Source organism: Dermacentor variabilis, chromosome 11 (genome assembly GCF_050947875.1).
Source record: "Dermacentor variabilis isolate Ectoservices chromosome 11, ASM5094787v1, whole genome shotgun sequence".
Classification (NCBI taxonomy): domain Eukaryota; kingdom Metazoa; phylum Arthropoda; class Arachnida; order Ixodida; family Ixodidae; genus Dermacentor; species Dermacentor variabilis.
The window spans coordinates 17,631,969-17,648,591 of NC_134578.1; the positions used below are offsets into that span (position 1 = coordinate 17,631,969).

The window sequence follows — 16,623 nt, forward strand, 5'->3', positions numbered from 1 at the left end:
CTGCTCTGAACGAGCATGATACGGCATTGCTATATTAGCACATTACTTGGCATCATTGCAGGTAGCCCTTCTTAATGGAGACTTGTCCAGCCAGGATGGCATTCGTGCCTGCACTGCAGCTGCCCGGGCTCTCGAGGAGGCCTGCAGCGCACAGACCCGGCCAGGCCTGTCCAAGATGGCTGCCGTCCAGGAGCAGACGAAGCTCCTGGAGAAGCTGCGGGACAAGTTCAGCACGACGCTGTCACACCACCTCAACAAGCTATTCCTGAGATTAGCCTCGGAGACAAGCCAGTGCGGTGAGGTGACACTTGTCAAGCACACGGGCTGCCACAATGAACTGCGACCTTACAGCGAGCTGATGCTGTGGCTCTCGCGGGCGCCTGACCCAACGCGATTTGCGCAGCTCCAGAAGAACTACATCAACACAATGAGCAAGCTCTATGAGCGGGAGCTCCACATCTTCTTTGAGCAGGCCAAGGACAGGCTCACCTCAAAGCCCATGACGGGCACGCTTGACCGACGGTTATCAAGCATCCAGCAGGCAGAGACAACGGAACCGATGGAGAATCGCTTCGATGCAGTTCTGGAGCGTCTGCTTAGCATGCTGGAGCCTGTTTGCTTGGCCGAGCAGCAGTTTTGTGCGGCCTTCTTTGGGCTTGGCTCGGCTCGGCTTCCTGGCTCCGTGAGCAGCCAGCCAGCAGCGGCGGGCATTGGGTACTCGACCCCTGTACGTGCCGCTTCAGATGAAGCCCTGGCTTCGGTTCACCGCAAGGAGCGCCAGATCAACGAGGAGCTCCGCCGCATGATGTCAGCCCTCTTCCCGACGCTGGAGGCCAAGCTGCAGAACTTTCTTGAGACGTATGACAAGTTGGATGGGGTGTACTCAATGCACCTGCTGGTGCGGCTCAACCAGCATGTCATGTCGGCGCAGGACACCGGTTCTTTCCTCAGCATGGCCTTCGGCACCGTGGTAGTACAAGCCAAACGGAACTTCGACAGATACATGGCTGACAAGGTGGGTACCCTGACCATGTGTGGTGGTTTGCTGACATAGAAAGAAGCATACTAAGGAGCAGACACCGAAGCAGCCATAGCTTATAGCACACTTCTGAAGATTCATTATCATCATCATCAGCCTGGTTGCGCCCAGTGTAGGGCAAAGGCCTCTCCCATACTTCTCCAACTACCTCGGTCATGTACTAATTGTGGCCATGTCGTCCGTGCAAACTTCTTAATCTCATCCGCCCACCTAACTTTCTGCCGCCCCCTGCTACGCTTTCCTTCCCTTGGAATCGAGTCCATAACCCTTAATGACCATCGATTATCTTCCCTCCTCCCTCCTCTTCCGTCCTTTTGAAGATTGACAGACAACAAACAAGAAAGATTCATTCTTTTTTTCATCGGTCCATGATAGCATACTAAATAGCCAACAATATTCTGTTCAACTAAGCTGCTGCAGCACTGAACTATTATAGTCTTGTGGATTGCACCTCCGAGGCTGCATGTGCATTTCTAAAGATAAATGGTTTGTGTGTAGAAAAAAGAAAATGCCGGGCATTTATTTTTGAATTTTGCTCCCTAAGTGCAGTATCGCAGCTATCAGTAACGTCACGGATTTCACAATATCTTCACAGAGTGAATGGTGCAAGAATGCTGTGACAGAAGGTAGGGACTGTATATTACAAAGCGTTGCGTTTGCATAGAAAATGCTGGGTTGCAGTTACACATGTTTGGTTTCGGATGCTGGTTAGTGTCATACACAGAAAGGGTTATAAGTAAAGGGGAACATGGATTATACAACTTTCTCAGGGATTGTGCAAGCATGTACAATCCAACAAAAATTGTCTATTATACATGGTTTGGTGCATATGAGTTGCGAAGTGCTTCGATTTAAAGAGTCCTGAATCACTTTTTATCGAAATCGAGAAATGCATTTGACGGTAAAATACACTCATTTCAGAAATACATTGCTGCAAAAAAGTACTGCAATGTGTTCAGCAGAAGCAGTGTTATTGGCAATCAAAGATTGCGTTTGATTCCCTACGGGATATTCCCGGTCTTTCTTCAATTTCTTGCATCGCGAAGGCTACGCTGAAGCGGGGTGGTGCCCACAACGCTTCTATTTTCAGTTTAGATGTTCACATAGATGCCACTACTTCCGATTTTGATGCCTACGGCGCACCAAGCTCAGAGGCTGTCCCTCAGCTCATGGTTGAGTTCACGGTGTGTCATCCCTTTGCACAGTGTACTAGATAGCTAGCATGGCTGTTCTCACATTGAGTGACATGAATAGCATTTCCTTTTGCACTTATCTCCATGACAATCACACAATTTCCGAGGGTTGAACAAAGTTCATCTTCTTGTTTGCTCATGCAAGTACGCCGGCAGTGCACACATCAGCTATGTGATGAATGTCGCACTTCATACACGCATTGAAAGGATTCCCAACGTAACAGATTTCAAGCATGATGGCGACACTCCTCAGGAGTGTGGAAGTAGGGAAGCCGATAACTCGTTCATCAGGTGTTGGCGCTCGCGTCTTTGGTCACGTCGCCCAACGATACCAATCAGAGCATGCTGTTTCCCTCTGTGAGCGGGCCCATCACGGCACCTCGTGGTGGTCATGGTATGCTGCAGGTGTATCTACATACAACTGTAGTGGTTAACTATGTGCACGACAGGGCTGGAGTGCACGCTTGCACTCATGTGCTCCAGTCTGGCCATGTTACTTGGTGCAGACGAGCTGTGTCCTGCACAAGATTGTCTGATGGACAGTATCCACATTTAACTTGCACATTTTGCACAATCGCCCAATATGAAGCGAAATCTGCGAAGGTGTCTAGGCAGGAGTGGCCAGGAGTGAGCGTGCGCTGGAAAGTGTACCCTGACCTTAAGTTTCGCAAAGTTTGAGGCCAGTTGCATATTCTAAAATAATAGAAATTAGTGAGACCTGATGGCTATGACAGTGATAAGCAGTGTGGCCAAGGTTTCCTTCCTACGTGGGCGGGCGTGGTCGAGCGTTAGCAGATGATAGTTGTAATAACAGAAGAACGTAATTCGTATTTAAATTTGAAATGCAAATTTTGGCTTACTTCAGCCTGTTTATAAACTGCGTCAATAAATACAATCAATATGAGATTTTTCTGACTCCCTAGGGCCCACAAAATCGTCCAAAAATTTGTGTAGTCCGAACAAATGAATGCATGCCTTTAGCTTTCCTCAAGGATTCAAATTGCCACAGGCACTTCCAGAAAGGTTCTAAAGGCCTGCCAGTACATTTATTAGGCACATTGGTGCTCATACCATGATAGGAGATGGCGGATGCACGTATGTTTAATCAAGGAATACATACTGTGTCCCGTGACAATTACCCTTCCCACTCATGGCACGCGTCAGTCTCACCATAATACTTTGCATATGCTTCACTGCGTAACGCTGCTGTTTTGAGGCGAAGCTGGCTTTTGGAGCTCTGTTTATGCAGTGCATTGTGCTTTCCGACCTTCAAAGCCATTGGTGAAAATTACAAAGGAGGAGTCAGTGCCCTTGCTAACAGCAGCGAATTGTTTCAATGAAAAAAGTCAGTTTTGCTCGAAAGGGGAAGCATCAATTGCGATAGCAAATTAGTGGACAGCTAACTATACCAAGTAAGGATAGTAGTTTTATTGGCTGTATAAACTTGGAAACATTAGCTTACAAACTAGATTAACAAGCATGGTGTTAGCATACACAGGCAAACATGAACGCATCACACTTGATTACCGCGGACATTCGCTGTCAAAATGCTGGCGTGAGGAAGTGCGCAGCAGCAGTGAGCTGAGTGACCATTGTGCTGTTTATCGCTTCAAGGCAAACTGAGCGGCAAGAACACAGTATGCAAAAAGGTATGAGTTGTGTGCAGGTCGCTTTCAAAATAGGGCGCGTGCAGCTACACAAAGTATGCAGTTGCTGGTGGAGTATAATATTGCCACCCCTCCCTCCTGCCTCCCCACTTTTTTTTGGCTGAGATGTTCACAGCAGTGTACGATATCTGTGGACTGTTTTTTCACCAAACCCGAAAGGTTGTTCAAGACTTTTTTAAGCTAAAGGCTAATAATCTGCAGGACTCGGAAACCAAAGCTGCCAAAAAAGTAAATGTGAAAAGAATACTGCATAGAAGGTGCCAATCACGCTTTGTTGGAAAAATTTTTTGGCATACCGTTTACCACGATTTGCATCCTCCAGCTTGCCAAAATGTTTTTTTTTTTTTCATTTACAGAACTCTAAAAAAATTTGTTGATATTTTATAGGCTTCGTTTGAGCCATGCAACAAAAGCTCTTTCAAGTGCAGCAATATCCACAAGAAGGTCAACTGCAGCCTTGTTGCTTGCACAGACAAATATTTGAATCTCATAGATTGTATGCAGCACATCTGTGAAAATAGGCAACATCCACAGAAGCATTTATGGCATCGTCCTTGTATAAGCTGGCAGCCAGCAACGTTGGCATGAGATTACGACCAGCCCATAACCTGAAACCCCACGACAGACGCGTGAGAAGTCTTGTGTGCTTCTGCATAAACAAAGCTCCGAACTGCATGCGTGAACACGCATATCCAATACAATCTGCATGTCTTCTGGTGGCTAATCATTTTCATCGTTGCGCATGCTTTCATGCTTTCCATATACACATTAGGGCTGTATTTTCAGGTGATCTCTTTCATAGATCGTTTCACTTTTGCAAGACTTGGCAATGAAGGCATTGAAGTATGTGGTCAACAGTGCTCTTGGAACTGTACGAAGATAGTGAGCTTGGCACAGCACCAAAAACACTGTTGATCATGTACGCGAACGCATCCAGCAATTGGTGCGAAATCAGCACTCAGTTGGCCTTGAAACGATAGACAGCACAAAGGTCACTTCGCTCGCTGCTGCCGCGCTGCTGAGAGAAAATGTGAAGAAAGAGAAAGACTAGTGAGACAGCAACGGGGGAGGTGGGGGAAGGGACAAAAGCGGGTGGCGGTTGAGTGACATGAAGAGATGGAAAGAAAATCGACAATGAGGGGGAGTGAATGTGAGGGAAGAAAAAAGGAGGCTAGGAAAGAGTCTGAAAACCAGTCTGAGCTTTCCGGAAGCGAAAGAACACTTTTGTTTTTCTGACAGAGGGATGGTGCCATGGAGGAGAGCTGGCAGCTCTTCTCACGCGTCCACCTCTGAGGTTGCAGTTTCTCCTGTATCGTCGTATTGGATGGGATGTGCATAAACATACGTCAGTGTGATGTTGCAGATGTCAAGGTGCTTTGTCATATTTGGGCCATTATTGGCACTGGTGAAGTGCTCGATACTTTCAAGGCTGGGTTTTGAGCTGACTTAGGTATGAAATAGTTGCACACGTCACTGTGGTGGCTTGGAATTTCACATTTCAACCTTGAATCTAGACCTCTGCAGCAAGACATGTATGAAAAGAGAAAGCTGGCACCTTAGAGAAGCTTTAGCTCACCTGTGTTGTCTTCATTGTTTTTTTTTGTCCTTGTTCACGAAGTAGCGCTGTTATACCTTGAATTTCTACTAGCATCCTCATTCAAGGCTTCCTAGTATCACTCTTGAAAACGCACTTCTTTGAAAAAATTTAAGATTATACTTTTTTGCATTGTGCTAGTTGCAGTAGACATGACAAAATGAGATGTGAATTAAGCTTTATACCGTTAAGTGCTAGCATCATAACCTGTTCAGCAGTGTAGGCCACTGCTTAGCATGCGGATTTGTTTATTTTGTTGCACCCACTGCTGAAAAAAACATCCTTGGGTAGCTGCAGCGGGTCAATTGCTTCACCTATAACAGCAAACAGCAGTGGGAGGCCACCATGAAACAAAGGTGAAAGCAGCTATGGATGTAGCTTTGCTGTCGAGCGAGCTGTTTCGTTTTGCCATGCCATACGTCAACAAGCTAGCATGTAGTGCTTTGTGACAAGTCATTAGATATCGCTTGACATTTCGAATATGCCGTATTGGATAGTCTATTGGATAGTTTGTAAGTGTGGTTATGGCAAATTCAGATGCCTAGCCTCAGCGAAATCATAACAGCACAGATCTATCATGAAAGCTTGCCTTGAGTTATTTTCACTGAATGAATGTGGGAAAAAATGGCCTTGGGGTTTTGCTATGTCTAGTCTAGTGAAAAAAATAAAATTGGATAAAATGAGTCTCCATTTGTGGCTGTGGTGGCTTGAAGAAAGGCTGACGAAATAACTAAACAGAGCGGAAAAAAAAGAGTAAGAGAGCAATCTGCAAACTTGTCCTGCCTTGTTGATTGATAGGAAAATACTACATGCATAAAGAATGTTTTAAAGAGCTTCAAAAACTAGCTCCATCAGAAAGTTAAATTGTAGTTCATACATTTCACCACTGTGGAGCAGTGAACTTGACCTGGAAAGTGAGCCGATATATCCGATTGTTCCACAATACATTAATATGTAGATGCAGTTTGCAGAATTGGGATATCGCTATTCATTACTAAATTACAGAGCTGAAAACTTGGTACGTCAGTTTCTTCCATGTTGCAGTTTTTGGGCATCTTTGTTAATAAAGTGATGGTCTAAATAAAAAATCTACTTGCTGCGATCACTATATATGAACTTTTTCTTTTAGAAGCAACAAAAATACATAAAATTTGTTGATGTGGAAGCCAAGAAAAACAAATTATTCATTCCCATGTATTTAGATAGGAGATGCTGAGGTAAAGCTACCTTTTAAAGCAGGATTTGTTAAGTAGATCTTAATCATGCACGGGGGCTATTTGACTTCTTTGTGACAAATCTGGCAGGTTAACCGAACTTTGACTGTAGATAAGTCGCAGTTTTGCAGTAGTTAACCAGCAGAATGATGGTATGATGAGAAGATGATGGTTCCAGCAGCAGTCGACGATTGTAGCCTTGTTGCATCGTTTCCTTGTCGTCCAGGTGCGGGCAGTAGAAGAGGCCAAGGCACCGAAGCGCTCCAAGTGTGGCCTGCTGCCTTTCCTCAACCACTTTGAAGAATTTGCCAAGCAAGCAGAGGCCATCTTTCGCCAATCCGAGCGTCGTGCCGACCTCGACAAGTGGTACACACGCCTGGTTCGTGCCATGTTTGACGCCATTGGCCGCATCGCCCTTGAGCACCAAAGAACGCCCCCTGAGGTGAGGATGCTTACCACCAGAGTCCATCAATCAAACTGGCTCCAAAACTCTGCCTTAAATTTCATGTGTGCTTGGGTACTTCCCTGCAAGTTGTTGACTGTGATCGATAAGATAAAAATTATCTCCCATCATCCGCTAAACAGTGTTTGAAATGGTCAATGTCTCCAAGAAAGGTGCTTTGCATATAGTAGTGCATGCCAAGATCTTATTTTGTTGTTGGGCTGAAAAAGTGGTGCTTTAAAGCATACTTTTATTCTCTATAGGTGAGGTAACTCTTAGCAGGACGTCACATTGCTTGCCAGTTAGAGTTCTGGTTTAGAACCACAAGCAGGTCTAGGAAATATCACATTGTGGAATACTATTCCAGAGCAGTCTTCAGGAAAGCTGACAAATAAAGGAAGTAATGTAGACCAGGGCACTGTTCTGGTTCAGTCACTTTTGAGGGATTTCACTTTCAGTTGACGCTGGCTGGCTAAACAAGTGAACAGAATGCCAGTTACACCAGTGAGATCGGAGTCCATGTTATGCAAAAGTGAAAGTATTCCTGAAAATGATTGATCCAGAATATGGCCCTTGGCACTTGTATGTGTTCAGAAGTTCAAGATAGTGCTACAAGATGAGGGCTAGCAGGGAAACAATACAAGTACTGTGTTGTCTCCCTAATAGGTTCGTCCTGCTGCGCTACCTTGCACTTCAGGAGTCTCACAAACTTCAGGAGTCTCATGAACTAGCCCAGCTTTGTGCACTGCAGTTTGGATGTAGGGAAATTCATACCGTGACATAGTTATAGCACAGACAAGTCAAACGGAAAAAAGGGTGAGACAGGACAGAGCGCTGGCGAGGCAATTTTGTCATTTTTAATGTAAAGTGGCTTTAGAAAGTTGACAGCATAAGAGCAAGCACTGTGCAAAGAAAGCAAAAACCCGATAAGTTGTTTCATTGCAATTATATTTTGTATCGCTACTTGTACTTTATTACGATATGCTAAGATGCAAATCGAAGGGAAATATAACACAGTCAGGAAAGAGTGCTCTTGTTGTATTCCACTTTGGTTTGCGTCTTAACACATTGTAATCATATATTGGTAGGGTTGCCACCTGAATAGCTTGCCACCTGATTGGCTTGCCACCTAGCTGGCTTGCCACCTGCACAACCATTTTTTTTTTCTTGTAGTGCTGTCTTCCGTTTTGGCTTCTAAGCTGGAACACCTTTGATGTTTTCCGAGTTTTCCTAAATCAGTATATTATAAGCTGCATTGCAGCATTATTAAAATCACACAGTCTGAAGGCAATGAAAGATGATGGACTCAGAACGTGGGCACTGTACTTTGTTCCCTTTGCTATTTTTTTGTTTCAACCATGTTAATCCACCAATTCACCATCTTGATCCTGCATTGCAAGCACTTTGTCAGGGTCGACAACTGAATTGTTGCACGTGGATTCATATCTAAATCATTAAGCTTTTTAGGTTTTCCCTAATATTTAAAAGCATCATGTACAGTTAAACTTCGGTATAACGAACTTCAATATGATGAAATTCTATATATAACAAAGTATTTAACTTTTCATAATCTCTTGTCCATAAAGCACCATGTACTTAGAACCTCAATATAACGAAGTGTGTTTTTGCCATTTCAACATAATGCCATTTCAATATAATGAAATTTCACTGCCGCCGCAAAGGAATGCTGAGACAATAAATGGAAACTTCCCCGGACGCAGATGGCCAAATGATTGAATTGAAAGCGGCTGCTTGCAAACGCATCGCTCAAATCGTGTGCTGCTTAGCAATAGGGACCGCCGAAGTGGAGCCGTATCATGCTCCATACATAGTCCAAGTACGATAAGATCCTATCATGCCTTGCGGACTGTGTGCCTCAGATGCAAGTGAAATTGTGCGAGGGTGAGAAAAGTAAGATGGTGGCTTCACAAGTGCTGCCTTCCATCGCGAGCAAAGGGAAAGAGGGGGAGGAGAGCGAGAGTGTGGAGTTGGGGTCAAGCTGGTGCCCGTCTCAGCCATGGCTGCTTATTGAGGTAAGCGTGGCTGAGCGCATAAGCAGCCGCGCACCCTGCTTTAGAAGTAATCTGCCGTGTGTGCAAAGAGTGGGCGGGCCGAGATGGCATGGCATCATGTAAGCTGCTTCCGGCGCATTTACTATTGGAGGATGTGTAATCTCGAGTTTTTAGTTGCTCGTTGGGGCGAGAGGCAGACAAAGCATTTGCTTCCCACTGCTGGCGCTTTTCATCATAGCATCGTCCCAGTGCGGGCGACGCTAGCAGCTGTGGGGACAGAGTGCATGCTAAAGCATGGCTGGCTTTTCTTAATTCGTACCGCCGATGTGAAGATATCGTTGACGTGGCATGAAACCGTATAATTCGTCACCTACTCCTAAATTCATTAAAATGAATTGTTTTCTCACTCAAAGTTGCTTTTCTCAATTGACCGATAGTTCTGCAGGCCTTTCAGTGTAAGAAAAATCGATCGGTGACTGTGCTTATTTGCATAAAAAGTCGAATTTCAATACAACGAAATTTTGATATAACGAAGCAAACTGCCGATCTTACTGACTTCATTACATCGAGGTTTAACTGTATTTTGTTGTCATATAGACTTTATGTTTTGTTGGGTTGTTTCTAGGCTGCTAATATACCTTACAATTAATTTGAAACAGTAGCATGAAGAGTTTAAAGATGTGCTGAAATCTTGTGTAAAGCTTTCAGAAATTTTTTAATCATGCAAAGCTGCTAGTACTTAAGGTACTACCACTTCATTTTGTTTTTTCTTGCTCAGACTTTATGAAACTGATTTTATTTCTCCTCAGTAGGTGTCATTTCTTTGTTTCTGAAACCAAAAAGTTCACTTAAAACCTGCTGCAATGACTCTGTGACTATGATTTTCTGCAACTGAGCATGAGTTTGCAGGTTCAATTCAGAGCTACTGCTGCAGCTAGATTTGGATGGGGACTGAATGCAAAAATGCTTCTGCACCACACGCTTTGTGCTCATAGCAAGAAATCCCAATTACTCAAAGTTAATGTGGAGACCTCTGCTACAGCGTCTTTCATAGCCCTCCCATTGCCTTGGGACGTTAACCTCGTCACTAAATCAAATCTCCACTGTCCCCACTAAACTGTGCTGCACCACCTTGCACCTTAGGTGTGTGGAGAAGCCCACCCACGGGAGTGTCGCATTCGACCTAGGGCTGGCTTTATTCCATACTCAGGTAATCTGTGGTAGAGGCCTCCTCAGCAAAAAAAAAAAAAAAAAAAAAAAAAGAACTACATCGTTTTAATGCGATTGCAAATATATACTGAACTGAATTATTAGGCTGCAAGCTACCTAAATTAAATGATTTGCATTTGCACAAAGGAGTCACTCAATGTGCTTTTTAAGTGCATCTTGAAGCAGTTGCCCAAAGAGCGATATGTTACATACGATCTCTGCAGGTCGTTCGACTAGAGAACTTCCACCAACTGTACACGTTGCTCTACCAACTCAAGATTAGCTGCCTCGAGGCTGAGCGTCGCGAGGCAAAGCAGCGCTACAGTGAGGCGCTGCAGGCTTACGTGACGCACTACTTCGGTCGGCCGCTGGAGAAACTGAACCTATTCTTTGAGGGCGTCCAGAGCAAAGTGGCACAGGGCGTCAAGGAGGAGGAGGTGGGATACCAGCTGGCATTCAGCAAGCAGGAGCTGCGCAAAGTGATCAAAGAGTACCCGGGAAAAGAGGTGAAGCGTGGACTGGAGGCCCTGTACCGCAAGGTCGAGAAGCACCTCTCGGACGAGAGCAGCAGCCTGCTACAAGTGGTGTGGCACTCGATGCAGGATGAATTCATCCGCCAGTACAAGTCACTCGAGGCGTTGGTGCAGCGCTGCTACCCGGGGTCCATGATTACCCTCGAGTTCACGATAGACGACATACTCGCTTTCTTTTCGGACATTGCTCGTTCCCACTAATGGCCTTTTCAATGTGACACACTATTGTGCACTTTAAATGGACTTCCACCGGGGAGACATGCTCATTTAGAACACTTCTGTGGAGGAAGCATGAAAGAGTACATGTATGGCCATTAGGCTAATTGTTATTGCCCCATACCAAAGGTGTCAATTGAAAGCTGAAATTGAATTGTACGTATTGTTTGCATCTAATTGTGATATTTAATGATGTTTCACTGGCACCGCAAGATAGGTTGAACTGCGTTACTGCGACAATAAGAAATGAGTTTTTGATGCTTTGAATAAACAAGAACTAAGCCTTATTTATTTTACAGGGTGAGATATGGCCATGTAAAGTTAAGTTCTCTGTGTTACCTGCAATGGGGGGGGGGGGGGCTTTTTTAGTGAAATTGAATTGTTTTGATGCTCGAAGAGCCAGGTTGCACAGGACGAAGTATTTCTAGAGCCTTACATGACGCACCGTCGTGGTGATGTCCGGAGTGGTATTCGAAGTCGATAACTTTCGGGGACCTGATAACATTTGTGAGAGTTCATGTGGCTTGGCACTGTTCACATTCGTAGCTACTAGCCGCAGCGTGCTTGTCGCATTGTGAGGAACACTATTACCTGAAGGCACTAATGTATGTGGTGCTAAGTCGTGTGAAATGTCGTGAAAGTGATCATAAACTCGAAGCACATCGATTGAGGATATGGCTTAGTGAAAATATTTGAAGACACTTTGTGAATACCCAAGTATTGGGGCACAAGGACATTGCCACGAACTTTGCATGTTACCAGTTCATTAGCATGCAAATAAACTGGAAGCAGTTCACGGATAGTTGTCCAGTCTTAAACACAGTGTGGCTGTTCTGTTCTTGCTTAACTGTCCAGAGGCAAGGCTATCATTTGGAAAAGATTTAGACAAGAAACATTACATATAATAACTCTGTCACTTTGATATTTGTGTGGCCATATGAAATGTGAAGCTGGAATGCATTAAAAGCTCAAGTGCAAAGTGGGTAATGGCATGGTTACGCAGGCTAGATCTCTAGCACTTCCCAGATAACAGCAAGCCTGTGTGCTTTGAGGCATGATGTCACGTGGAGATTTCAAGATCCCATGCATCTCAACAGGCGATGTAGACAATGCCTCATATGGTCATATTTTTTCCAAGTCACAGCTTAACAGTTTACCTGTGCTACTCAAGCCATGGCATCTTTAGCGATGAGATTTGAGGCCTACAGGATGCCAACAGCCCACATACCTCAGCAGGGGACAATGCCTCGTGCAAACGCATTTCTTCTAAGGCCCCGTTTGCACTGGCAGCATGCCCCTGTGCAGATGATGTCAGTCAGAGACGAAAGTTATTCAGCTACCTTTGGTTTTGAAGCTACCAGCTCACATTCATATACTAAAAGCTCCATGAGGTAATGCATAAGTACATCAAGGAGGTAGAAAGAAAGGGAGGGTGATAGAAACCTTTGCGATTTTAGCAGCTTTGCATCATTGATAGCGTTTGTGCAACTTTGACCCTGTTGCTGGTTTACAACTGCAGTGTGGCATAGTGCAGCAAGAGGCAAGTGCTCAAATGCAGATTTTTTTATCTAATGAAGGACCCCATGAAACTTGAGGGCATGTAAAGGGTGAGAGTTATCAGCGTGCAAACAGAAACCGAGCAGGATTGACAGCAAATGGGGCAAAGACAGCCTTTTGCTCCAGCCTTCAGCAATACAAGTATCCCAAGTTTATAAGCACCTATAGGATGAAAACGGCAATCTATGGCTAGTTTGCAAAGCCTTTATTGTGGAATGAGAGGATGTATCAGCACAAGTTGTTTGAGTTGCTAGTAGTTTAACTTGCGGCTGAGAACTGTTCATGACCTTTTAATTGACAGTGGACGATAACCTGACCTAATTTTTTGGGCATACCATGACATTCACCAACTTTGAGAAATGTAGTGAAAGTGATGGGTTACATCAACCATCTAGAAACAGTTAGCTGAAGAGGGGCTCAATTGTTGCCTGCTGTTGCTTCATTTGTTGTGGGGCTGGTTGAATGAACACAATGGGCAAGTTGTCCTCGTTTCTCCAACATGTGCAGGCAGTTTTCATTGCTGATTTCCTGCTGCACTCTGTAGCATCTACTGTGCTGTGTGAAATAGGTCAGGTGGAGTATGGTTTATTTTCACTGGTGGCCTTTGCATGTTGTGGGCTTCTGTGCTCAAGTCCCACCTTTAGAATTGCCTTTGGAAATATGTTGTAACAACCACAAAAACTGGAATTGAAGTGCTGCTTTGGAAGGTGTGAGAGTGTGTGCTTTCTAGAACTTAAGCTGAATGCTATGTCATTGTAAAAGATGTGTCGCATGAAATTCAAGATTCTGACTTGTACCTTTCTCTTGCATGTAATTGTGGTATTTGACAGTAGGCCAATGTCTTAAGAGGAAGCTTTGGCTTGGGCCCGACTCCGACGCGGCCTATTAAAAAACATGTAAAATGCAAAAACGTTTTTCTGAGATAACCTCTGGACCAATTTTAGTTAAATTTGTTGCATTTGAGAGAGAAAGTGAAATTATAGTGACTGTTGGAAGCAGAATATCGATTGAGGGCCTGAATTTTGTTTGAAATATTTTCAAAAATTTGAAAGTTCGAAAAAAAGATAGAAGCGCAAAGTTTACAAATAGCTCTGCATCAAAAACAGATATCCTGGTTCTACTAGATCACTGAAAATGGACAAATTTGATATCTCATTTTATATCTTACGTCAATTTGTTACATTGTGCGCAAGGTTTCTGCAAAAGCTATGTTTCCATATTAACAAGTTTCTTGAGATTCATGTGCAACATATTAATTTTGCCATTTTAGATACACTATTAGATGCAATTCACGTAATTGTGATATCGTTTTTCATTGCAGAGCTGTAAACTTGATAGTTTCATTTTCTGAAAATGTTTGATTTTTACCACATTTTAATAAAAAATTGACAGCCTAAATCGAAAATTAAAAACCAACAGTAACTAGATTTTAAGTTTTTCTTTTAAATGCAACAAACTTCACCAAATTTGGTGCAGTGGTTGCCGAGAAAAATGAATTCTCCTTTTACATGTATTTAGATAGGTGCACCCGAGCTAAAGCTTCCTCTTAAGAAGGATTGCATGACTGCAGTCAGTAAAAGTAAATCATGGGGTGAAAGTGGATTATGGGCAATGCTTGCACCTAACACACCTTTCCCCTACTACTAAAGGTTTATAGCCAATACAGTTGCATATTGCTTGCTATTAATGATGTTTCATTCTGATAGTATTGCATTGCTGTTTTAGAAATGCGCCTAATGCTTGGCCAACAGCATTTTCAAAAGGCACGTGATTGATCACAAGCTGCGAATAATCATCTGGATGCTGGCCCCATGGTACTGACCAATTCAAGCCTAAAGGAAAGCATTACTTTAGGTTTTAAATATCGAAATCCACAGGGACAAAGAAGTCATTGTGCTTAGCACCCAGTGAGCTGATTTCGAATAATTTTGTTGTGCTTAAAGCAAAAATTCAGATATACCAATGGCTCTGACCATATTCTTGACTTGGGCCAATGTTTTTATGAAGGTTGCTGAAAATTGAGAAGAAGAGTTAATTTTATGACTGCGTAAATTGACAAAGGTACATATCAGAGTTATGCAAACTGCATTTATTGAGGCGTCAGACTTAGACATAAATTACATATTACCTGTCATTGTTTTACCAGCAGTTGCTTGATAGAACTTCTGCAGAATTATTGTAAACAAAGTACCAATTGCATGTAAGCTGTTAACCTCTAATAGATGCAATTTATAGAACTTCCAATAGCTGTATTGAATGAAGATTTACACATTTGTAGAGCTTGATGCATATTGTCTTTTTATTTGCTGATATTCTGAGGTTTTGATAGAATATGTGGGACCCTGAATGAAAATTCTAGCATTTGGTGGAATTTTATTTTCTTAAATGTAGTGAAATCGTATTTGAATAGAAAATTCAGAGCCTACTTTGTGTCGGGGTATCCTTAAATATAAGGCTGGTAAGCCATAATCTTCAGCACTTGTATATAAAAGTGTGACAGTTTTAATGCGTTGTGTAGGATGGATAAAACTTTATTGGATCTATTTAAATGTGGTTGGGCCCCTAGACATCCGGAAGCCCCCTGGCCGACATCCCTAGGCAAGCACGGCCCAACAGCCAGAGCCTGGCTTGTGAAAAATGGAATAGTCATTTCGTGTTTCCGGTCAGCGTTGTTGAAGTCATGTCACCACACTGTAAGGATTGCATTTTTTGAGCAAGTTGACAGGTTGAGAAAGGCTGGGTACCCGCTCGCTGTGATGCTGGCGACGTGTGCTAGACTAATGAAAGAACTTAACAAGCATAAAGGACAATGCACAAAGAATCAAAGGCAGAAGGATGGAGATTCCAATGTTTCAGTGATTCCGTATGTGCACGGCCTTTCACACAGACTTAAGAAGGTGGCTGGTAGTTATGAAGTAAAAGTGGTATTTTCGGCAAAAAACAAAATAGGCAGTGTGTGTTCCAAGGTTAAAAAGAAGTTCGAAAGTAAGGATGATGTACAGAAAGAATGCACTGTTAAACATCCGCGCAAGAACCAATTTGTTGCTTGCGCGAAGAACGTTGTTTACCAGATTCCTATGACGTGTGGTCATGTGTACGTAGGGCAGACTGGGAGATGCATTAACACTAGGTTAAGGGAGCACTTGTCTAGCCTGAAAGGTCGCCCTAGTACGCATTTGGCAATGCATTGCCAAGAACATGGTTGCTCCCCTTGTGTTACTAGCACAGACATTTTGTACAGGCATAGGAATCAAACCGCTAGGGAAATCGTGGAAGCATACTGGATTGAAAAAAAAGAAAAATGCATCAGCCATCCTTCTGTTTCATTGTTAGGTAAAGAAAATTCGCTTCTATCATCACATCTTTAACGCATGTTATTGTAAGTGGTTGTTTTTATGCACTTTGCTGTTTTTAGTATGACTGGGTGGCTTTTGTCCACGCCTTCTTTTTTATCACAAGTGTTATATGTAATATTGACGTTGCTCTTTTGACTTGATCGCGCAGATCAGCGGGTATCATATGCGCTGTAGGCGTGCTCTGTTTTTCTAGATCGCGCAGTTCTGTGGGTATTTAAGTAAGTAGTTCTTCAAAAATGAAACCAGTTGTTAGAAAGCGCTCGTCCTTGTGTTGCCCCTATTCTTCGTCCCTGTTTGTTTGCGCACAAAAAGTATAAATATGAATATGTTCCAACTAGGCCGACTCGCAGTTAGACTGAACATTGACAGATTTCGTTCCTGCCAGTGGTACAGCTTAATTTGACAAAGCTGCTTGACAAGGTAAGTCACTGATTATTTAGTGTACAAGAACACATTAATATTGAATCCCAGCTTCATCGTGGTGTCAGAATCTGTTACGCTAATAGTTCGACGAGGCTGATAGTAAATGGCTTGCTCTCAGATTCGATTTTGCTTTTATCACCAAAACAAGGCTGTCCCGTGTGGCCCATC

At 43.4% G+C, this 16,623-nt stretch overlaps 1 protein-coding gene across 1 annotated transcript in view; it reads left to right on the forward strand.

Moving 5' to 3' along the window:
• Sec3 (exocyst complex component Sec3) overlaps positions 1-15,101 on the forward strand; it is a 29,320-nt gene extending 14,219 nt beyond the window's left edge. The window contains exons 5-7 of the mRNA XM_075674902.1: positions 62-1,015; positions 6,934-7,149; positions 10,595-15,101. Of these exons, the coding sequence (XP_075531017.1) occupies positions 62-1,015; positions 6,934-7,149; positions 10,595-11,104 (1,680 nt within the window). The 3' untranslated portion in view covers positions 11,105-15,101. The remainder of the gene's footprint in view (positions 1-61; positions 1,016-6,933; positions 7,150-10,594) is intronic.
• Positions 15,102-16,623: the final 1,522 nt, after the last annotated feature.